The sequence below is a fragment of the Salmo salar genome, chromosome ssa26 (assembly GCF_905237065.1).
Source record: "Salmo salar chromosome ssa26, Ssal_v3.1, whole genome shotgun sequence".
Classification (NCBI taxonomy): Eukaryota; Metazoa; Chordata; class Actinopteri; order Salmoniformes; family Salmonidae; genus Salmo; species Salmo salar.
The window spans coordinates 50,604,154-50,629,832 of record NC_059467.1 but is presented as its reverse complement, the minus strand read 5'-3'; the positions used below and the strand labels follow the sequence as shown (position 1 = coordinate 50,629,832).

The 25,679-nt window shown below is 40.9% G+C and overlaps 1 protein-coding gene across 3 annotated transcripts in view; it reads left to right on the top strand.

Moving 5' to 3' along the window:
- The window catches only part of LOC106588012 (nuclear receptor ROR-alpha A), a 255,417-nt gene that overhangs the window by 166,713 nt on the left and 63,025 nt on the right, over positions 1–25,679 (top strand). The window contains exon 1 of one of the 3 annotated variants that reach the window (XM_045707983.1): positions 9,753–10,082. The exons of the other annotated variants lie outside the window; for them this stretch is intronic. Within the exon in view, the coding sequence (XP_045563939.1) occupies positions 10,055–10,082 (28 nt within the window). The 5' untranslated portion in view covers positions 9,753–10,054. Of the gene's footprint in view, positions 1–9,752; positions 10,083–25,679 lie in introns of those variants that run through there. 3 annotated transcript variants of the gene reach the window in all.

Below are 25,679 nucleotides of genomic sequence, written 5' to 3'. Positions count from 1 at the left end.
TATAGGGAATAGGGCTCTGGTCTATAATAGTACCACTATATAGGGAATAGGGCCCTGGTCTATAGTAGTACCACTATATAGGGAATAGGGCTCTGGTCTATAGTAGTACCACTATATAGGGAATAGGGCTCAGGTCTATAGTAGTACCACTATATAGGGAATAGGGCTCTGGTCTATAGTAGTGTACTATATAGGGAATAGGGCTCTGGTCTATAGTAGTACCACTATATAGGGAATAGGGCTCTGGTCTATAGTAGTACCACTATATAGGGAATAGGGCTCTGGTCTATAGTAGTGTACTATATAGGGAATAGGGCTCTGGTCTATAGTAGTACCACTATATAGGGAATAGGGCTCTGGTCTAAAGCAGTACCACTATATAGGGAATAGGGCTCCGGTCTGTAGTAGTACCACTATATAGGGAATAGGGATCTGGTCTAAAGCAGTACCACTATATAGGGAATAGGGCTCTGGTCTATAGTAGTACCACTATATAGGGAATAAGGCTCTGGTCTATAGTAGTACCACTATATAGGGAATAGGGCTCTGGTCTATAGTAGTACCACTATATAGGGAATAGGGCTCAGGTCTATAGTAGTACCACTATATAGGGAATAGGGCTCTGGTCTATAGTAGTGTACTATATAGGGAATAGGGCTCTGGTCTATAGTAGTACCACTATATAGGGAATAGGGCTCTGGTCTATAGTAGTACCACTATATAGGGAATAGGGCTCTGGTCTATAGTAGTGTACTATATAGGGAATAGGGCTCTGATCTATAGTAGTACCACTATATAGGGAATAGGGCTCTGGTCTATAGTAGTACCACTATATAGGGAATAGGGCTCTGGTCTAAAGCAGTACCACTATATAGGGAATAGGGCTCCGGTCTGTAGTAGTACCACTATATAGGGAATAGGGATCTGGTCTAAAGCAGTACCACTATATAGGGAATAGGGCTCTGGTCTATAGTAGTACCACTATATAGGGAATAAGGCTCTGGTCTATAGTAGTACCACTATATAGGGAATAGGGCTCTGGTCTATAGTAGTACCACTATATAGGGAATAGGGCTCTGGTCTATAGTAGTACCACTATATAGGGAATAGGGCTCTGGTCTATAGTAGTACCACTATATAGGGAATAGGGCTCTGGTCTATAGTAGTACCACTATATAGGGAATAGGGCCCTGGTCTATAGTAGTACCACTATATAGGGAATAGGGCTCTGGTCTATAGTAGTACCACTATATAGGGAATAGGGCTCTGGTCTATAGTAGTGTACTATATAGGGAATAGGGCTCTGGTCTATAGTAGTACCACTATATAGGGAATAGGGCTCTGGTCTATAGTAGTACCACTATATAGGGAATAGGGCTCTGGTCTAAAGCAGTACCACTATATAGGGAATAGGTCTCTGGTCTGTAGTAGTACCACTATATAGGGAATAGGGCTCTGGTCTAAAGCAGTACCACTATATAGGGAATAGGGCTCTGGTCTATAGTAGTACCACTATATAGGGAATAGGGCTCTGGTCTAAAGCAGTACCACTATATAGGGAATAGGGCTCTGGTCTGTAGTAGTACCACTATATAGGGAATAGGGCTCTGGTCTAAAGCAGTACCACTATATAGGGAATAGGGCTCTGGTCTATAGTAGTACCACTATATAGGGAATAGGGCCCTGGTCTATAGTAGTACCACTATATAGGGAATAAGGCTCTGGTCTATAGTAGTACCACTATATAGGGAATAGGGCTCTGGTCTATAGTAGTACCACTATATAGGGAATAGGGCTCTGGTCTATAGTAGTACCACTATATAGGGAATAGGGCTCTGGTCTATAGTAGTGTACTATATAGGGAATAGGGCTCTGGTCTAAAGCAGTACCACTATATAGGGAATAGGGCTCTGGTCTATAGTAGTACCACTATATAGGGAATAGGGCTCTGGTCTATAGTAGTACCACTATATAGGGAATAGGGCTCTGGTCTATAGTAGTACCACTATATAGGGAATAGGGCTCTGGTCTATAGTAGTACCACTATATAGGGAATAGGGCTCTGGTCTATAGTAGTACCACTATATAGGGAATAGGGCCCTGGTCTATAGTAGTACCACTATATAGGGAATAGGGCCCTGGTCTATAGTAGTACCACTATATAGGGAATAGGGCTCTGGTCTATAGTAGTGCACTATATAGGGAATAGGGCTCTGGTCTATAGTAGAACCACTATATAGGGAATAGGGCTCTGGTCTATAGTAGTACCACTATATAGGGAATAGGGCCCTGGTCTATAGTAGTACCACTATATAGGGAATAGGGCTCTGGTCTATAGTAGTACCACAATATAGGGAATAGGGCTATGGTCTATAGTAGTACCACTATATAGGGAATAGGGCCCTGGTCTATAGTAGTACCACTATATAGGGCTCTGGTCTATAGTAGTACCACTATATAGGGAATAGGGCTCTGGTCTATACTAGTACCACTATATAGGGAATAGGGCTCTGGTCTATAGTAGTACCACTATATAGGGAATAGGGCTCTGGTCTATAGTAGTACCACTATATAGGGAATAGGGCTCTGGTCTATAGTAGTGTACTATATAGGGAATAGGGCTCTGGTCTACAGTAGTACCACTATATAGGGAATAGGGCTCTGGTCTATAGTAGTACCACTATATAGGGAATAGGGCTCTGGTCTATAGTAGTGTACTATATAGGGAATAGGGCTCTGGTCTAAAGCAGTACCACTATATAGGGAATAGGGCTCTGGTCTATAGTAGTACCACTATATAGGGAATAGGGCTCTGGTCTATAGTAGTACCACTATATAGGGAATAGGGCTCTGGTCTATAGTAGTACCACTATATAGGGAATAGGGCTCTGGTCTAAAGCAGTACCACTATATAGGGAATAGGGCTCTGGTCTGTAGTAGTACCACTATATAGGGAATAGGGATCTGGTCTAAAGCAGTACCACTATATAGGGAATAGGGCTCTGGTCTATAGTAGTACCACTATATAGGGAATAAGGCTCTGGTCTATAGTAGTACCACTATATAGGGAATAGGGCTCTGGTCTATAGTAGTACCACTATATAGGGAATAGGGCTCTGGTCTATAGTAGTACCACTATATAGGGAATAGGGCTCTGGTCTATAGTAGTGTACTATATAGGGAATAGGGCTCTGGTCTAAAGCAGTACCACTATATAGGGAATAGGGCTCTGGTCTATAGTAGTACCACTATATAGGGAATAGGGCTCTGGTCTATAGTAGTACCACTATATAGGGAATAGGGCTCTGGTCTGTAGTAGTACCACTATATAGGGAATAGGGCTCTGGTCTATAGTAGTACCACTATATAGGGAATAGGGCTCTGGTCTATAGTAGTACCACTATATAGGGAATAGGGCTCTGGTCTATAGTAGTGCACTATATAGGGAATAGGGCTCTGGTCTATAGTAGAACCACTATATAGGGAATAGGGCTCTGGTCTATAGTAGTACCACTATATAGGGAATAGGGCCCTGGTCTATAGTAGTACCACTATATAGGGAATAGGGCTCTGGTCTATAGTAGTACCACAATATAGGGAATAGGGCTCTGGTCTATAGTAGTACCACTATATAGGGAATAGGGCCCTGGTCTATAGTAGTACCACTATATAGGGCTCTGGTCTATAGTAGTACCACTATATAGGGAATAGGGCTCTGGTCTATAGTAGTACCACTATATAGGGAATAGGGCTCTGGTCTATAGTAGTACCACTATATAGGGAATAAGGCTCTGGTCTATAGTAGTGTACTATATAGGGAATAGGGCTCTGGTCTACAGTAGTACCACTATATAGGGAATAGGGCTCTGGTCTATAGTAGTACCACTATATAGGGAATAGGGCTCTGGTCTATAGTAGTACCACTATATAGGGATTATGGCTCTGGTCTATAGTAGTGCACTATATAGGGAATGGGGCTGTGGTCTATAGTAGTACCACTATATAGGGAATAGGGCTCTGGTCTATAGTAGTGCACTATATAGGGAATAGGGCTCTGGTCTATAGTAGTACCACTATATAGGGAATAGGGCTCTGGTCTATAGTAGTACCACTATATAGGGAATAGGGCTCTGGTCTATAGTAGTACCACTATATAGGGAATAGGGCTCTGGTCTATAGTAGTACCACTATATAGGGAATAGGGCTCTGGTCTATAGTAGTACCACTATATAGGGAATAGGGCTCTGGTCTATAGTAGTGTACTATATAGGGAATAGGGCTCTGGTCTATAGTAGTACCACTATATAGGGAATAGGGCTCTGGTCTATAGTAGTGCACTATATAGGGAATAGGGCTCTGGTCTATAGTAGTGCACTATATAGGGAATAGGGCTCTGGTCTATAGTAGTACCACTATATGGGGAATAGGGCTCTGGTCTATAGTAGTGTACTATATAGGGAATAGGGCTCTGGTCTATAGTAGTACCACTATATAGGGAATAGGGCTCTGGTCTATAGTAGTACCACTATATAGGGAATAGGGCTCTGGTCTGTAGTAGTACCACTATATAGGGAATAGGGCTCTGGTCTATAGTAGTACCACTATATAGGGAATAGGGCCCTGGTCTATAGTAGTGTACTATAAAGGGAATAGGGCTCTGGTCTATAGTAGTACCACTATATAGGGAATAGGGCTCTGGTCTATAGTAGTACCACTATATAGGGAATAGGGCTCTGGTCTATAGTAGTGTACTATATAGGGAATAGGGCTCTGGTCTATAGTAGTGTACTATAAAGGGGATATGGAGCCATTTAGGATGCAGGGTTAGTCTCCTCTAGTGGTCTCTCTTCAGTCCATTAACTGGATAGATGTTTTTATGATAAATATATTAATGATGTTTCCATACTTCTCTCCTTTTTAGCTGTTCTGAGGTCTGTGTGTCTGTGTGTATGGAAGTATAACCAGTATTTCCATGCAGTATAACCATGCAGTATAACCATGCAGTATAGCCATGCAGTATAACCATGCAGTATAACCACGCAGTATAACTAGTATAACCATGCACTATGCAGTATAACCATGCAGTATGCAGTATAACCATGCAGTATGCAGTATAACCATGCAGTATAACCATGCAGTATGCAGTATAACCATGCAGTATAACCAGTATAACCATGCAGTATGCAGTATAACCATGCAGTATAACCACGCAGTATGCAGTATAACCATGCAGTATAACCATGCAGTATGCAGTATAACCATGCAGTATAACCAGTATAACCATGCAGTATAACCATGCAGTATAACCATGCAGTATAACCATGCAGTATAACCATGCAGTATAACCATGCAGTATAACCAGTATAACCATGCAGTATAACCAGTATAACCATGCAGTATAACCAGTATAACCATGCAGTATGCAGTATTACCATGCAGTATGCAGTATAACCATGCAGTATACCCATGCAGTATAACCATGCAGTATGCAGTATAACCATGCAGTATAACCATGCAGTATGCAGTATAACCATGCAGTATAACCAGTATAACCATGCAGTATAACCATGCAGTATAACCATGCAGTATAACCAGTATAACCATGCAGTATAACCATGCAGTATAACCATGCAGTATAACCATGCAGTATAACCATGCAGTATAACCAGTATAACCATGCAGTATAACCATGCAGTATAACCATGCAGTATAACCATGCAGTATAACCAGTATAACCATGCAGTATAACCATGCAGTATAACCAGTATAACCATGCAGTATAACCATGCAGTATAACCATGCAGTATAACCATGCAGTATGCAGTATAACCATGCAGTATAACCAGTATAACCATGCAGTATAACCATGCAGTATAACCAGTATAACCAGTATAACCATGCAGTATGCAGTATAACCATGCAGTATAACCACGCAGTATGCAGTATAACCATGCAGTATAACCAGTATAACCATGCAGTATGCAGTATAACCATGCAGTATAACCATGCAGTATAACCATGCAGTATAACCAGTATAACCATGCAGTATAACCATGCAGTATAACCAGTATAACCAGTATAACCATGCAGTATAACCAGTATAACCATGCAGTATAACCAGTATAACCATGCAGTATAACCATGCAGTATAACCATGCAGTATAACCATGCAGTATAACCAGTATAACCAGTATAACCATGCAGTATAACCAGTATAACCATGCAGTATAACCAGTATAACCAGTATAACCATGCAGTATAACCACGCAGTATGCAGTATAACCATGCAGTATAACCAGTATAACCATGCAGTATAACCAGTATAACCATGCAGTATAACCAGTATAACCATGCAGTATAACCAGTATAACCAGTATAACCATGCAGTATAACCAGTATAACCAGTATAACCAGTATAACCAGTATAACCAGTATAACCAGTATAACCATGCAGTATAACCAGTATAACCAGTATAACCAGTATAACCAGTATAACCATGCAGTATGCAGTATAACCATGCAGTATAACCATGCAGTATGCAGTATAACCATGCAGTATAACCATGCAGTATGCAGTATAACCATGCAGTATAACCATGCAGTATAACCAGTATAACCATGCAGTATAACCAGTATAACCAGTATAACCATGCAGTATGCAGTATAACCATGCAGTATAACCAGTATAACCATGCAGTATAACCAGTATAACCAGTATAACCAGTATAACCAGTATAACCATGCAGTATGCAGTATAACCATGCAGTATAACCATGCAGTATGCAGTATAACCATGCAGTATAACCAGTATATCCATGCAGTATGCAGTTTAACCATGCAATATAACCATGCAGTATGCAGTATATCCATGCAGTATACCCATGCAGTATAACCATGCAGTATAACCATGCAGTATGCAGTATACCCATGCAGTATAACCATGCAGTATAACCATGCAGTATAACCATGCAGTATAACCATGCAGTATGCCGTATAACCATGCAGTATGCAGTATAACCATGCTGTATAATCAGTTATTTGTTTATATGTGTCTATATATTTACATGAATAAAAACTGTAAGTATTAACATATGAAGTATTTACTTAGTGTCATTGATCTTCCCTGTTGCAGACCCACATCACATTACGCAATGTTACAAGAGCAGTGTTGGGGAAAAGTATTCAATTGTCATACTTGAGCAAAAGTAAAGATACCTTAATAGAAAATGACTCAAGTAAAAGTGAAAGTCACCCAGTAAAATACTACTTGAGTAAAAGTCTAAAAGTATTTGGTTTTAAGTATACTTAAGTATCAAGAGTAAATAGAATTGTTAAAATGTACTTAAGTATAAAAAGTAAAAGTATAAATCATTTCAAAATCCTTATTAAGCAATTCAGACGGCACTATTTTTTGAAACCTAATTTATTTTAAAATTTTTTTTTTTTACGGATAGCCAGGGGCACAGTCCAACACTCAGACATAATTTACAAAGGAAGCATTTGTGTTTAGTGAGTCAGATGCAGTAGATCAGATGCAGTAGGGATGGCCAGGGATGTTCTCTTGATAAGTGTGTGAATTGGACCATTTTCTTGTCAAAATATAACAAGTACTTTTGGGTGTCAGGGAAAATGTATGGAGTAAAAAGTACATTAGTTTATTTCAGAATGTAGTGAAGTAATAGTTGCCAAAAATATAAATAGTAAAACTACTTTAAAGTAGTACTACTTTACACAACTGTACAAGAGTCATATTATCAACTGAATCAAACATTACTCAATGTTACAAGAGTCATATTATCAACTGAATCAAACATTAATCAATGTTACAAGAGTCATATTATCAACTGAATCAAACATTAATCAATGTTTCAAGAGTCATATTATCAACTGAATCAAACATTACTCAATGTTACAAGAGTCATTTTATCAACTGAATCAAACATTACTCCATGTTACAAGAGTCATATTATCAACTGAATCAAACATTAATCAATGTTGCAAGAGTCACATTATCAACTGAATCAAACATTAATCAATGTTACATGAGTCATATTATCAACTGAATCAAACATTAATCAATGTTACAAGAGTCATATTATCAACTGAATCAAACAGCAGACACATTCTTCCTGTGAGTCCAAGGGTCAGTCTATGTTGTTGTAGAGACAGACAGTCGTGTGTGGGTGTGTGTGCCTGTGTGTGTGTGGGTGTGTGTGCCTGTGTGTGTGTGGGTGTGTGTGCCTGTGTGTGTGTGGGTGTGTGTGCCTGTGTGTGTGTGGGTGTGTGTGCCTGTGTGTGTGTCGGTGTGTGTGCCTGTGTGTGTGTCGGTGTGTGTTTGCACACCGACACAGGAGGATAAACGCAAGTACACACAGTTTACCTACCTTTTGCTGAAAAATGCATTGAGCGTCCTCCAGGAATAAAGACCTCACCTGGGCATGTTCCTCCAGGAATAAAGACCTCACCTGGACATGTTCCTCCAGGAATAAAGACCTCACCTGGGCATGTTCCTCCAGGAATAAAGACCTCACCTGGGCATGTTCCTCCAGGAATAAAGACCTCACCCGGACATGTTCCTCCAGGAATAAAGACCTCACCTGGGCATGCTCCTCCAGGAATAAAGACCTCACCTGGGCATGTTCCTCCAGGAATAAAGACCTCACCTGGACATGTTCCTCCAGGAATAAAGACCTCACCTGGGCATGTTCCTCCAGGAATAAAGACCTCACCTGGGCATGTTCCTCCAGGAATAAAGACCTCACCTGGGCATGTTCCTCCAGGAATAAAGAGCTCACCTGGGCATGTTCCTCCAGGAATAAAGACCTCACCTGGGCATGTTCCTCCAGGAATAAAGAGCTCACCTGGGCATGTTCCTCCAGGAATAAAGACCTCACCTGGGCATGTTCCTCCAGGAATAAAGACCTCACCTGGCTTAGAAGTGGAAGGAGAGGACAGTATGAACAGTAGTCTGGAGTATGTAGAGGTTGGGAGTGGATGAGTAGACTACGACCCCTTTCTCTCTTTTCTCCTTCTCTGACACTCTTACCATCTTCATTCTCTTTCTCTCACGTCTCTCTGTCTGTCATGTTAGTTTCCTGTCCCCATCATGGTGCACTGTCCTCGCGGCACCTAACACCACTGTGACACCCCCTTTAAAAAGTAACACAATATAAGATGAGTGACAACAGCCTGTCTCCACCAGCCAGCTCCTGATAATGACAAGAGAGAGAGAGTACTATGACCATGTTAGAGACACATATTTCCCTCAGACTACACAGACCCACAAAGAATTAGAAAACATCCGGTTCTGATAAACTCCCATATCTACTGGGTGAAATACCACCGTGTGACATCACAGCAGCGAGATTTGTGACCTGTTGCCCCAATAAAAGGTCAACCAGTGAAGAACAAACACCATTGTAAATACAACCCATATTTATGTTGATTTATTTTCCTTTTTGTACTTTAACTATTTGCACATAGTTACAACCCTGTATATAGACATAATATGACATTTAAAATGTCTTTATTCTTTTGGAATTTCTGTGAGTGTAATGTCTAATGTTCATTTTCATTATTTAATTCACTTTTGTATATTATCTGTTTAACTTGCTTTGACAATGTAAACCTATGTTTCCCATGCCAATAAAGCCCTTAAATTGAATTGAATTGAAATTGAGAGGAGGGAGAGAAAGAGAGAGACAGAGAAAGAGAGAGAGCGGCAAATGAGACAGGGCCAAACAGGGCCAGGCATCTCTACCAGAGCTGTCACTAACAGATCACACCCCCTTCCCTCCCTCACACCCCATTGGCTGACTGCCCTGCCACTGAGGAGCAAAGGTTCCGGTGTTGGGGGGCGGAGCTTTGAGCCGACGTCACATCACATGGATTCTCTCATGTGGTCAGTCAGTGAGCGCAGAGACAGATCTGTGTGAAGCAGGCAGCTGCTGCTGATACCGCAAGAGACAGGAGAGAGGGAACGAGAGAGAGAGAGAGAGAGAGATTTGAATAGCGCTACTGTGCTTCATAATTCCACGGACCCAGGACTTTAAGGATGTATTTTGTGATCTCAGCTATGAAAGGTAAACCTAAGAGCTGATTGCATGGCATGTGTGTGTTTGTTGTGGAGAAGCTTGCTGTGTAACAAGTGGTTTATAATGGGACATGCGTCTCTGTCTTTTATGTCTCAACAGTCCTTTAACAGCAGCTGGTAACAGAGGAGCAGTTTACCAACCTTGGGCTTTGATCTCTTTTGCTTCTCAGTTGTTCTGCAAACTGCAATAGTTGGATTATTTTAGATTGTGAAAAAAGGGAATTTTAGATTTCTGTCTTGTGAATGTGAGTTTTGTAGTAGTAGCAATAAGTGGTGTACTTTGGATCCATTCAGGTTTCGTTACTAGTCTGTAAAGCTGTTAAGTTTGGTTTATTCCTGTTTAATCATTTCTCATGTGTGCTGATATTTAATTTCTTATCTGTTTGCTACGGTATTTTCCAAAGAAGTTAAGAAAAATTTCAAGCTGAATGTGCAAACGATATGGGTTAGAGAGAGAGGTAGAAAGGGACTAGAGGGGTTGTGCTCACAGACAGATAATGTCTCTCTCTCTCTCTCTCTCTCTCTCTCTCTGTCTCTCTCTCTCTGTCTCTGTCTCTCTCTCTCTCTCTCTGTCTCTCTCTGTCTCTCTCTCTCTCTCTCTGTCTCTCTCTCTCTCTCTCTCTGTCTCTGTCTCTCTCTCTCTCTCTCTGTCTCTCTCTGTCTCTCTCTGTCTCTCTCTGTCTCTCTCTCTCTCTCTCTCTCTGTCTCTCTCTCTCTCTCTCTCTCTCTCTCTCTCTCTCTCTCTGTCTCTCTCTCTCTGTCTCTCTCTCTCTGTCTCTCTCTCTGTCTCTCTCTCTCTGTCTCTCTCTCTCTCTCTCTCTCTGTCTCTCTCTCTCTCTCTCTCTCTCTGTCTCTCTCTCTCTCTGTCTCTCTCTCTCTCTCTCTGTCTTTCTCTCTCTCTCTCTGTCTCTCTCTCTGTCTCTCTCTCTGTCTCTCTCTCTGTGTCGCTCTGTCTCTGTCTCTCTCTCTCTCTCTCTCTCTCTCTGTCTCTCTCTCTCTCTCTCTCTCTCTCTCTCTCTCTCTCTCTCTCTCTCTCTCTCTGTCTCTCTCTCTGTCTCTCTCTCTGTCTCTCTCTCTCTCTGTCTCTCTCTCTCTCTCTCTCTGTCTCTCTCTCTCTCTCTCTCTCTCTGTCTCTCTCTCTCTCTGTCTCTCTCTCTCTCTCTCTGTCTTTCTCTCTCTCTCTCTGTCTCTCTCTCTGTCTCTCTCTCTGTCTCTCTCTCTGTGTCTCTCTGTCTCTCTGTCTCTCTCTCTCTCTCTCTGTCTTTCTCTCTCTCTCTCTGTCTCTCTCTCTGTGTCTCTCTCTCTCTCTGTCTCTCTGTCTCTCTCTCTCTCTCTCTGTCTTTCTCTCTCTCTCTCTGTCTCTCTCTCTCTCTACCTACCCATTCCTCTCTCTACTTAATCCTGTTGTTCACCTCCAGAGTGCTTGTCTGTTATGAGAGAGAGAGAGGTTGGTTTACCATCCTGGGTTTCTATGCCAGCCACTGAGATGGGGTACCTCTGATATTCTGACTTGTAGGGTTGTGTTCCCCTGGCCCACTTTTGGGGGTCTGTTCAGTGTGAAGACACAAGAATGGTACAGCATTGTTAATCCCGCTCCAGTGATGGAAATGTAGATTATTCTCCTCCTCCCCATCCCTCTATCTTCCATCCTCCATCCCTCTATCCCTCCATCCCCCATCAATCGCCCCTAGCTAGCTGGCTACCCCCACACTACCATACTGCCACTACAATATTACAATACCCATAAGCCTTTCCTCCCTCTACTGACAGCACGCCTTCCTCCTTCTCGCTCTCTCTCTTTCTCTCTCTCCACTCTCTTTCTCTCTCTCTGTCTCTCTCTCTCTTTCTCTCTCCCCACTCTCTTTCTGTCTCTCTCTCTCTTTCTCTCCCTTATCTCTCTCTCTTTCTCTCTCTCTCCACTCTCTTTCTGTCTTTCTCTCTCTCTCTCTGTGTCTGTCTGTCTCTCTCTCTCTCTTTCTCTCCCTTATCTCTCTCTCTCTCCCTCCCACAGAGTAATGCTGTCAGCTGTCATTACCTATTAGCAGTGATGTGGTGGGAATAGAAGAAGCCACGCTGCATGATGCATGTTGCCTTAGCTAGCTGCTAGTGCCCCATTGCTTTAGCTAACATCCCATTAATTTAGCTAGTGCCCCATTGCTTTAGCTAGGGCCCATTAATTTAGCTAGTGCCACATTGCTTTTGCTAGTGCCCCATTGCTTTAGCTAACATCCCATTAATTTAGCTAGTGCCCCATTGCTTTAGCTAGGGCCCATTAATTTAGCTAGGGCCCATTGCTTTAGCTAGTGCCCCATTGCTTTAGCTAACATCCCATTAATTTAGCTAGTGCCCCATTGCTTTAGCTAGGGCACATTAATTTAGCTAGGGCCACATTGCTTTAGCTAGGGCCCATTGCTTTAGCTAGGGCCCATTGCTTTAGCTAGCTCCCCATTGCTTTAGCTAGTGCCCCATTGCTTTAGCTGGCATAGTAGAACATAGGAGACTAAAGCCTGCAATACAGCCATGGAATTAATGTTTGAAATTTAAATAATCTCTGAAAATGACATAAAAAATGAATTTAGAAGAATAATTTATTGTCCATTATCTTTCAGAGAAAAACAAATCTACTTAGGAGTTTGTGAAATGATGTATGGAAGTGATTAGTTATTAATTAATGCTAACACATTGCCAAAACTCAAATGCTCAGAAATACACTGATGGTGTGTATTATTATGTATATAATATATGAAATATACTGATGATGTGTATTATTATATATATAATATATGAAATATACTGATGGTGTGTATTATTATGTATATAATATATGAAATATACTGATGGTGTGTATTATTATATATATATATATGAAATATACTGATGGTGTGTATTATTATGTATATAATATATGAAATATACTGATGGTGTGTATTATTATATATATAATATATGAAATATACTGATGATGTGTATTATTATGTATATAATATATGAAATATACTGATGGTGTGTATTATTATATATATAATATATGAAATATACTGATGATGTGTATTATTATATATATAATATATGAAATACACTGATGATGTGTATTATTATGTATATAATATATGAAATACTACTAGTCAGGACACGGAACACATAGCTGACACCTACAGATATCACATTTACTCTAGAAATACACTCTCATAGTTTTATATATGATGAAATATAAAGTAAGATGAATAGCAATATTCATTTTTGTCAGTTTTCTCCATTTCTCTGTCTGTGTCCTTCTCAGTGCAGTGGAAGTGCAGCTCTCAGGAACTTGATAAATACGGCTTTATAGAAACCCCTTCTTTCATCCAAGTCTTTTTTTTTAAACCCTGGCCTCTCCAAGTATTGCAGTCTTTTTTTTTTGTAACAGTATTTTTATTGGAGTTTCACAATTTTCACCCATATTAAGAGATACAACAACAAGGACAAGGCAACAAAAAAAAAAACGCACTCACTTACACATATCCGTATGTATGCATGCACCACACACACACACACACACACACACACACACACCCACCCACACACACACATACACACCCACACACACCATTTTCCTCTCCCCGCTCAGCGCTTCTCTCACCCCATCCCCCCCATTGCGTCTCTCAATACATACATTTAATCAAACATGAACAGAATTTTTTTTTAAATAATAATAATAAATAAATAAAATACAAAAAAAATTAAAAAATAAATGAAAATAAAAAGCTCAGTTTAAACCAAGAAGTTGAGTTCCCCACATGGAACGTACAGTGTAATTCTGAAATACATAGATCACCATTCTAAGAGAATCCTTGCAGCATAATAGCTGATACTTCAGGTTCTAGGTAATTTAGGTAAGGTTCCCATACTTTGTAGAACTGATCTGTCTTAGAATGCAATGTACATGTCAGATATTCCAGCGGTACCCATTCAAATAGTATCTTATGCCAATCTTTAATAGAGGGAACCTTATCACTAATCCACTGTAAAAGTATGTTTTTCCTTGCTGCGAAGGTGAGGATGTTGTAAAGCCTCCTCTTACCCACAGAAGTTACATGCCTACTAGGTAGACCTAACAGTAGAGAGCCTGGGTCCAGTTCTAGATCAACCAGACCAATATCTTTGTATTTTGGTACATGACCATAAACAATGTGTTACGGTGCCTGTATCAGTTTTACATTTAAGACACTGAGGAGAAGTGGAAGAGGGGCTAAAAGCATGTCTGCGATTTGGGGATATATGCAATCTGTGTATTATTCTTAATTGAATTGCTCTAGTACGATTACATATAGATATTGTTTTTGCATATTTCCAAATGTCCTCCCACATCTCTTCGTCAATAGTAACAGACAGTTCTTTCTCCCACACTTGTTTCACCCTCTGTGTGTCGACAGCGGAAAAGGACCTTAAAGCATCATAAAGCAGACTTACAGACATTTTCCTTTGTGGGAAAAAAAGCATTCTTTCAATGACAGACATATCAGGGTTGCCAATTAAGGTGGTGCTCTTCAGAATATAATGTCTTACTTGTAGGAAACGGAAAAAGTCCTGCTTTGGGAGTTGATATTTCTCGACCATCTGCTCAAATGACAATAAAATCTTATCTGCAAATAAGTCATTTAGTCTGCGTATGCCCTTATTAAGCCAAACGTTAAAGCCAGCATCCAGCAATCCTGGGGCGAAATCTGGGTTGTTAAGAATTGGGGTAAGAGCAGAGGTTAGTTTGGACCTTCCCAGGAAACGTTGAACTGACTTCCATACTTTGAGTGTGTTAAGTGTAATGGGGTTGTTACAATGATCTTTTACAGACTTGAAACTTGTGAAAAACAGAAGATCCTGTAAAGGGTATTTTGAAAGAGAAGTCTCAATGTCTAACCAAATAGAGGAGTCATCGTTTGTGATCCAGTCTGAAATATAACATAGGTGGGCACACCACTGATAGAACCTGATATTGGGCAGATCCAAGCCACCCATAGAATTTGGCAGCTGCAATATTGCCATCTTAAGTCTTGGCTTGCGTTTACTCCATATAAAGGAACTTAGCCATCCATTTACATCCTTTATTACCTTATTGGAGAGTAATACTGGGATCATTCGGATTGGGTAGAGTAGCCTAGGTAAAATGTTCATTTTCAAGAGGGATATTCTACCCAACCATGAAATCGGAAGAGAGTTCCAGCGCTCCAGATCCTGTCTTATTGTGTCGAACAAGGGAACAAAATTGGCTTTGTACATTTGTTGGAATTTAGGAGTTACAGATATACCCAGATATGTAAAACCTGAGGGAGACCATTTAAAAGGGAAGGGGGGAGAAGTATTAGGTACAGAGTGAAGGTTACCAAGTGGCATAGCCTCCGATTCAGTTAGGTTAATCTTGTAGCCTGAGAATTCGCTGAATAACTCAATAATATTAATAAGAGATGTGATTGAAGTCTCGGGATTAGAAATGAATATCAGGACATCATCAGCATACAAGCTTATTTTATGGTGAACATCGCCAATGAGCAGCCCCTGTATAGCAGGCGTTGCCCTGATGGCCTCGGCCAGTGGTTCCATAACAAGTGCGAATAGGAGGGGGGACAAAGGACAGCCCTGTCTGGTACCTCTGTGTATAGGGAAGCTATTTGACCGTAGTCCATTAGTAAGGACAGCAGCCTGAGGGTCATCATATAAAACTTTCACCCATTTTATAAAGTTGTCCCCCAGTCCGAATTTATTTAGAGCAAAGAATAGGTAAGACCACTCCACACGATCAAATGCTTTCTCAGCATCTAGGGAGAGCACAAGACCATCCATAGCACTTCGTTGGTAGACTTCAATTACATTAAGAAGCCGTCTGACATTGTTACATGACCTACGTCCCTTAATGAAGCCAGTTTGGTCTCCTTTCACAATTAGCGGCAGTGAGTCCTCTAATCTTGTGGCTAGAATTTTAGAAAGCAATTTTCTATCCACATTCAGAAGGGAAATTGGTCTGTACGAGGAACAAGACTCCGGGCATTTTCCCTTTTTGAGAATAAGTGATATGTTGGCTTCTCGCAGCGTTTGGGGGAGCTGGTCATTTGAAAATGAGTGGTTAAACATATCACGCAATGGCTCAAGGATCAGGCCATGGAATTCTTTATAGAACTCACTACAAAACCCGTCCGGTCCTGGGGCCTTACCATTTTGCAGATTCTTAATTGCGGACATTATCTCTTCCTCAGTAATAGGAGCATTAAGGAGAGACCTCTGTTCTTCGGAGATAGTAGGGAGCTCAATCTTAGAAAAGAAGTTCTCCATTAACTTGGGTGCGTCATTTGGCAGTTCTGAGGCATAAAGATTTGCATAGAATTTCTTAAATGAGTCATTTATCAATTTATTTTCATATAAATGATTGCCATCAGAATCAGTAATAGCTGCAATTGACTGTGAGTCAGCTCTCTTTTTAGCTAGGTACGCCAAGTACTTTCCTGGCTTATCGCCATGTTCATATAGCTTTTGCTTGACAAATCTCATTTTCTTTTCAGCGTCCTGTGTTAGGAGGGAGTCCAACGTTGATCTAATGACTGATATTTCCTTTAATAGGGCAGGAGTGGGAGTTTCAATGTAGTCCTTCTCTTTAGTTCCTAATTCACCCTCTAGTGTTTTTTGCTTTTCACGCTTTTTCCGCCTCTTAGTGGCTGCGTATGACATAATCAGACCCCTGGCGTACGCCTTACAGGTTTCCCAAAGGAGTGAGGGGTTATCTGTTGATTGAGAGTTAATAGAGAAAAATGCCTTAAACTCTGTAATAAAATATGATGTGAATGTATGGTCTTTAAGAAGTGTCTTGACTGATTGAATGCCCCGTTGAGTTTTATGTCCAGGATCACCTCCGCATGATCAGATATGACTATGCTTCCTATCCTAGCGGATAAAACCGACTGCAGTGACGTCCTGGGCATAAAAAAGTAATCTATTCTAGTCTGACATCCATGAGGTGCAGAGAAAAAAGTGAACTCTCTGTTGGAGGGATGAAAAGCTCTCCAAACATCAGGATACCCCAGATCGTCACAAATAGCTGTAAGTGACTTAGCTTGAGGAGAGAGTGAGGCTATACCACTGGGAAGCTTATCAATAAGGGGGTTCAACAAACAGTTAAAATCTCCTCCAACCACTGCAGTGTCTGAGTTTAATTCTGAAAAGTCTAGAAATACCTTAGTGAGGGAGTCAGGGGGTGGGCAGGGGGAAGTAAATATTCATTATGGAAATGCTCTGCCCTTGTAAAGTACCATTAATTATAACAAAGCGACCCAATTTATCTTTCACACACTTCAAGACCTTAAGTGGTAGGTTCTTTTTCACAAGAATTGCTACACCTCTACTTCTGGATGTAAATGATGAGAAAAACACTTGACCATACCCCCCTTGTTGTAATTTCAGATGCTCCTTATCATTCAAATGAGTTTCTTGTAATAGGGCAATATCAATATTTTCTTTTTCAAAAGGACAGTATCTTCTTCCTTTTAATGGGGTTATGGCTCCCTCTAATGTTCCATGTACATATACGTAATCTGTTACCTGCCATTGCGCTTTGACCATTCAATATCCAGACTGAATCCTACTGTAAAAATGGGGTGGTACCTTTTTCCATGTGTTGAACTCTCCTCTATCTCACTGAGCATAAACAAACGATATGAACCCTGAACTCGAACTATACTAAACCCAAAAATTAAACATGAAAAGATCCAAAAGGGGGTTTTCCCACTAGCTAACATGCAGGGGATTTCAACTTTCAAATGTAGACTCTTAAGTCCGCATTGCCACACATTAGCCTCATCCTTTATATATGTGGAAATTAAAATCAATAGAAGATTGAGGCTATTCCACCTAAAACCAAGCCTGGGCACCAATATAGGTTCACACATATCTCAGTCTGAGCTAAGGCGGCAGTTACTTTAGCAAGAAAAATAATAACGATACGAATGTCACTGAACAGGAGCACATGAGAACTTACACCCCTGTTTCATGATCAGATTAAAAATAAAATAAGACGTTATCCAATGCTGCGGAGGTGCAGCTTAAGGTTATTTACCCGAGAGAGTCAATAAACGCAGCAGCCTCTTCAGATGTGTAGAGTTTTTTAGGCGATCCGTTGACCATAATCTTCAATGTGGCCGGGTACAGCAGTGCGTAGTCATTGAAAATAAGAATTTGTTCTTAACTGACTTGCCTAGTTAAATAAAGGTAAAATTAAATAGAGGTCCTGGATGGCATATATTGCCGCTGAGTAGGATTTGATCTTAGTCTTGTATTGACTCTTTGCCTGTTTGATGGCGTAGCGGAATATCTCAAAAGTGTCTGTATTACTGTCTCGCCCCTTGAAAGCTGCAGCTCTACTAGGTCAGTGCGGATGTTGCCTGTAATCCATTGCTTCTGGTTGGGATATGTACGTACGGTCACTGTGGGGATGACGTTGTCGATGCGCTTATTAATGAAGCCAGTGACTGAAGTGGTAAACTCCTCAATAACATCGGATGAATCCCAGGACATATTCCAGTCTGTACCAGAGAAACAGTCCTGTAGCTTAGCATCCGCTTCACCAGACTACTTCAGCTACAGAGTTTTCAAGAACGATTGGATGTGTTTAGGAATAGTTTTTTTTTTGGTCCCAAATGGCACCCTTATTCCCTATGGAGTGAACTACTTTTGTATAGGGAATAGGGTGCCATTTCGGATGCATCCTAGGACTACATCTTGTTGACTGTACGAGTGTCTGTGGAGGAGTCCTTCCCTCCCCCAACAGAATGTAGTGTCACAATAGCAGTGACCTCATGCAATATTATGAGTTCTGCTTCGGAAGCGGATTTGTTTAGAACATCGGCTGAACATGCATCCGGGTTCTCAGGGGGGGAAAGGAAACAGAACCCTGTAACACTCCATCTTAACTCCTCCTCCACGTTTACTGGATTGGTTCAACAGTACGGAAGAGAACCTCACATCCTCTCATCGGGAGAAAGACAGAAAGAAGAAGAGAGGGAGAAAGACAGAAATGGCGCTCAACGTTCTTGTTAATACAATCAAGGCATGATGGTGTATTAAGTAACCAGTTGATATAACAACAAGCAATCAGGATTATATTTTAGGAATTTAGCAGACGCTCTTATCCAGAGCGACTTACAGGAGAAATTATGTCTTGTTCGATGGCACGGGCGGTAGGTAGCCTAGTGGTTAGAGCGTTGGACAAGTAACCGAAAGGTTGCTAAATCAAATCCCCTGAGCTGACGAGGTGAAAATCTGTAGTTCTGCCCCTGAACAAGGCAGTTAACCCACTGTTCCCCTGAACAAGGCAGTTAACCCACTGTTCCCCTGAACAAGGCAGTTAACCCACTGTTCCCCTGAACAAGGCAGTTAACCCGCTGTTCCCCTGAACAAGGCAGTTAACCCGCTGTTCCCCTGAACAAGGCAGTTAACCCGCTGTTCCCCTGAACAAGGCAGTTAACCCACTGTTCCCCTGAACATGGCAGTTAACCCACTGTTCCCCTGATCAAGGCAGTTAACCCGCTGTTCCCCTGATCAAGGCAGTTAACCTGCTGTTTCCCTGAACAAGGCAGTTAACCCACTGTTCCCCTGAACAAGGCAGTTAACCCAATGTTCCCCTGATCAAGGCAGTTAACCCGCTGTTCCCCTGAACAATGCAGTTAAACCGCTGTTCCCCTGAACAAGGCAGTTAACCCACTGTTCCCCTGAACAAGGCAGTTAACCCACTGTTCCCCTGAACAAGGCAGTTAACCCACTATTCCCCTGAACAAGGCAGTTAACCCACTGTTCCCCTGAACAAGGCAGTTAACCCACTGTTCCCCTGAACAAGGCAGTTAACCCCGCTCCTCCCCTGAACAAGGCAGTTCCCTGGGAGGCCGTCATTGTAAATAAGAATTTGTTCTTAACTGACTTGCCAACTTAAATACATTTTTCCCACATAGTCGGCTCAGGGATTCGAACCAGCTACCTTTCGGTTACTGGCCCAACGCTCTTACTCGCTAGGGCTATCTTTCAGTGTTTAGGAAACACATTCGTAATCTTCAGACTGTTTGTGTCTCTAGTCGAGCTGTGTGGTGAGTCTGAGATAGGAACTATGTAGATGCGTAGATAAACATCCATGTGCTTATTTTTATACTCCTGCACCTCCTGCCAACGCCCAAATCTATGTTGCTATCTGCTTCAGCCTATCCTTCCTGTAGCACTGTATTATGCAGCTCTCAAAGCTGCTGTTTACAGGCATGGATAATAGGCCTCCCACGGAGGAGGGGAGGGGGGCTTGCTCTCAGTGTTACCCGACTGAGAGGCCCTGTGGTTGGCATGAAGGGCTGGAGCGACCTGGGGGGTATGGAAGAAGGGGAGGGGGGGGGGCTTGCTCTCAGTGTTACCCGACTGAGAGGCCCCGTGGTGGGCATGAAGGGCTGGAGCGACCTGGGGGGTATGGAAGAAGGGGAGGGGGGGGCTTACTTTCCATGTTACCTGACTGAGAGGCCCCGTTGCGGACATGAAGGTCAACAACTGTTCTGGACGACTGTGTGATCTCGTTCTCTGTAGACAATGTGAGTAAGACCTTTAAACAGGCTAACATTGGAAACGCCACGGGGCCAGACGGAATACCAGGCTTACAGTCATACTGCTACTCCAGTCCAGACACAGACCACAGTGGCCCCCCCTCTGTTGAGACAATAAATGGATCCCTTTAGCATGGGTCAGAACCTTTAGTCATGGGTCAGAACCTTTAGTCATGGGTCAGCTGCTCAGAACCTTTAGTCATGGGTCAGAACCTTTAGTCATGGGTCAGCTGCTCAGAACCTTTAGTCATGGCTCAGAACCTTTAGTCATGGGTCAGCTGCTCAGAACCTTTAGTCATGGGTCAGAACCTTTAGTCATGGGTCAGCTGCTCAGAACCTTTAGTCATGGGTCAGAACCTTTAGTCATGGGTCAGCTGCTCAGAACCTTTAGTCATGATTCAGCTGCTCAGAACCTTTAGTCATGATTCAGCTACTCAGAACCTTTAGTCATTGGTCAGAACCTTTAGTCATGGGTCAGTACCTTTAGTCATGGGTCAGCTGCTCAGAACCTTTAGTCATGATTCAGCTACTCAGAACCTTTAGTCATTGGTCAGAACCTTTAGTCATGGGTCAGTACCTTTAGTCATGGGTCAGAACCTTTAGTCATGGGTCAGAACCTTTAGTCATGGGTCAGCTCCTCAGAACCTTTAGTCATGGGTCAGTACCTTTAGTCATGGGTCAGCTGCTCAGAACCTTTAGTCATGATTCAGCTACTCAGAACCTTTAGTCATTGGTCAGAACCTTTAGTCATGGGTCAGTACCTTTAGTCATGGGTCAGAACCTTTAGTCATGGGTCAGAACCTTTAGTCATGGGTCAGTACCTTTAGTCATTGGTCAGAACCTTTAGTCATGGGTCAGTACCTTTAGTCATGGGTCAGAACCTTTAGTCATGATTCAGCTACTCAGCAACATGTAGGGAGGGTGGGTTTTCTCTCTCTCCCTCTTTTTCTTTCTCTCTCTCGTTCTAAATCTCTCTCTCTCCATCCCTCTCTCTCTATTTCTATTCCTCTATCTTTCTAACTCTCTCTTCCTCTTTCTCTCTGTTTTAACTCTCTCTCTTTCCCTTTTCTATTATTTCTGTTCATCGTTCTCTGTAAGAGACACCCAGCCTTGACTGAGCCAAACCAGCCTCCAATAACTACACCGTCCAACAAAAAAGGCCATGTTGCATTTCAAATGTTGTGACCCAGTACAATATGTTAAGTTGTGGTATTGAGCAACAACAAATCGTTGGGGACCAACAAAGGTTAATATGTCCATGGATGCGTCCCAAATCGCACCCTATTCTCTATACAGTAGTGCACTACTTTTGGCCAGCGCCTTATTGGCCTGGTTAGAAGTAGTGTACTTTGTAGGGAACAGGGTGCCATTTGTGACTCAGACCCCATGTTGAACCTTGACACATTTTAAAGGCTTTTTGATTGGGTAAGGCCTTCCTCTTTGATGTGTGGCAGGGGGAAAATGTTGTTTCTCCACTCTAACGCTGAGGGATTTGGGTAATTTAGACGTTAGGGACTTGTTTATGACCATGCAGTAGCATCTTAAAGCAAACACAGTTAGCTTTCTGCTGTGTCTTTTTATGACCCTTCTTTCAGCGTCATGACTCCATGAATGATGTCTATAAAGAGGTGGAGTCTATATAATGATGTCTATAAAGAGGCGGAGTCTATATAATGATGTCTATAAAGAGGTGGAGTCTATATAATGATGTCTATAAAGAGGCGGAGTCTATATAATGATGTCTATAAAGAGGTGGAGTCTATATAATGATGTCTATAAAGAGGTGGAGTCTATATAATGATGTATATAAAGAGGCGGAGTCTATATAATGAGGTGGAGTCTATATAATGAGGTGGAGTCTATATAATGATGTCTATAAAGAGGTGGAGTCTATATAATGATGTATATAAAGAGGTGGAGTCTATATAATGATGTCTATAAAGAGGTGGAGTCTATATAATGATGTCTATAAAGAGGTGGAGTCTATATAATGATGTATATAAAGAGGTGGAGTCTATATAATGATGTATATAAAGAGGTGGAGTCTATATAATGATGTCTATAAAGAGGTGGAGGGGTCTAGATAATGATGTATATAAAGAGGTGGAGTCTATATAATGATGTATATAAAGAGGTGGAGTCTATATAATGATGTCTATAAAGAGGTGGAGTCTATTTAATGATGTGTATAAAGAGGTGGAGTCTATATAATGATGTGTATAAAGAGATGTCTATAAAGAGGTGGAGTCTATATAATGATGTCTATAAAGAAGTGGAGTCTATTTAATGATGTCTATAAAGAGGTGGAGTCTATTTAATGATGTGTATAAAGAGGTGGAGTCTATATAATGATGTCTATAAAGAGGTGGAGTCTATATAATTACGTATATAAAGAGGTGGAGTCTATATAATGATGTCTATAAAGAGGTGGAGTCTATATAATGATGTATATAAGGAGGTGGAGTCTATATAATTTATTTAACCGTCTCTCCATGGACTTGAGGAAATATGTTTTTTATTACTTCAAATGCTATAGGATCCTGTAGAATCATGTCATATTGTAGTTCTATGCAAAATTACAGAATATATTGTAGTTCTTTGTCAGTTGTTCTGTTTATAGACCAGACCAGAAATGGACAGACTCATTAGACCAGTTCCCCTCCCCCCTTCTTCCCCAAGTATATGCTCTTAATCAGCTGGACAGAGTGTCTTAACATATTTATTTCACAACAGCAATGCTTTTAGATCATTTAGGAAGAGTGAACAGGTCAATGAGTGCATGGTGCACACGATTGGGATATGGCCCGAGTCTGGACTACAGAGAGAGAGATGCACAAAAACAGGAAGTGTGTCTGAGAAGTCTAAAGAGGTTATCTTGGTTCATTATACCGTCTTGTTTCTCTAAAGAGGTTATCCTGGTTCATTATACCGTCTTGTTTCCCTAAAGAGGTTATCCTGGTTCATTATACCGTCTTGTTTCTCTAAAGAGGTTATCCTGGTTCATTATACCGTCTTGTTTCTCTAAAGAGGTTATCCTGGTTCATTATACCGTCTTGTTTCTCTAAAGAGGTTATCCTGGTTCATTATACCATCTTGTTTCCCTAAAGAGGTTATCCTGGTTCATTATACCGTCTTGTTTCTCCAAAAAGGTTATCCTGGTTCATTATACCATCTTGTTTCTCCAAAGAGGTTATCTTGGTTCATTATACCATCTTGTTTATCTGAAGCGGTTATCTTGGTTCCCTTCAGAGTCTTGATTTGTGTCCGGCCAATAATCTATCCTCAAAAGAAGGACATTAACCATTCAGACCTCGCCGTCGTAGATCAGGTCTGGGGTGGAAATGTGTTAAGAGTCCTAATGATACAGCATGTGTAAATATTTTATACCAGCCAGTCAAAGTACTTCAGATAGGAAATGGGACCCATGGTTCTCAATCCACGTTCTTCCAATAGCCGAAAGGCTCTCGATGTAACCCTCACCCTCTAACTAAGAGATAACATTAGATATAACCATCACCCTCTAACTAAGAGATAACATTAGATATAACCCTCACCCTCTAACTAAGAGATAACATTAGATATAACCATCACCCTCTAACTAAGAGATAACATTAGATATAACCCTCACCCTCTAACTAAGAGATAACATTAGATATAACCATCACCCTCTAACTAAGAGATAACATTAGATATAGCCATCACCCTCTTACTAAGAGATAACATTAGATATCACCCTCTTACTAAGAGATAACATTAGATATAACCATCACCCTCTTACTAAGAGATAACATTAGATATAACCCTCACCCTCTTACTAAGAGATAACATTAGATATAACCCTCACCCTCTAACTAAGCGATAACATTAGATATAACCATCACCCTCTAACTAAGAGATAACATTAGATATAACCCTCACCCTCTAACTAAGAGATAACATTAGATATAACCATCACCCTCTAACTAAGAGATAACATTAGATATAACCCTCACCCTCTAACTAAGAGATAACATTATATATAACCATCACCCTCTAACTAAGAGATAACATTAGATATAACCATCACCCTCTAACTAAGAGATAACATTAGATATAACCATCACCCTCTAACTAAGAGATAACATTAGATATAACCATCACCCTCTTACTAAGAGATAACATTATATATAACCATCACCCTCTAACTAAGAGATAACATTAGATATAACCATCACCCTCTAACTAAGAGATAACATTAGATATAACCATCACCCTCTAACTAAGAGATAACATTAGATATAACCCTCACCCTCTAACTAAGAGATAACATTAGATATAACCATCACCCTCTAACTAAGAGATAACATTAGATATAACCATCACCCTCTAACTAAGAGATAACATTAGATATAACCATCACCCTCTAACTAAGAGATAACATTAGATATAACCATCACCCTCTAACTAAGAGATAACATTAGATATAACCATCACCCTCTAACTAAGAGATAACATTAGATATAACCATCACCCTCTAACTAAGAGATAACATTAGATATAACCCTCACCCTCTAACTAAGAGATAACATTAGATTTAACCATCACCCTCTAAGAGATAACATTAGATATAACCATCACCCTCTAACTAAGAGATAACATTAGATATAACCATCACCCTCTAACTAAGAGATAACATTAGATATAACCATCACCCTCTAACTAAGAGATAACATTAGATATAACCATCACCCTCTAACTAAGAGATAACATTAGATATAACCATCACCCTCTAACTAAGAGATAACATTAGATATAACCATCACCCTCTTACTAAGAGATAACATTAGATATAACCCTCACCCTCTAACTAAGAGATAACATTAGATATAACCCTCACCCTCTAACTAAGAGATAACAGGTATAACCATCACCCTCTAACTAAGAGATAACATTAGATATAACCATCACCCTCTAACTAAGAGATAACATTAGATATAACCATCACCCTCTAACTAAGA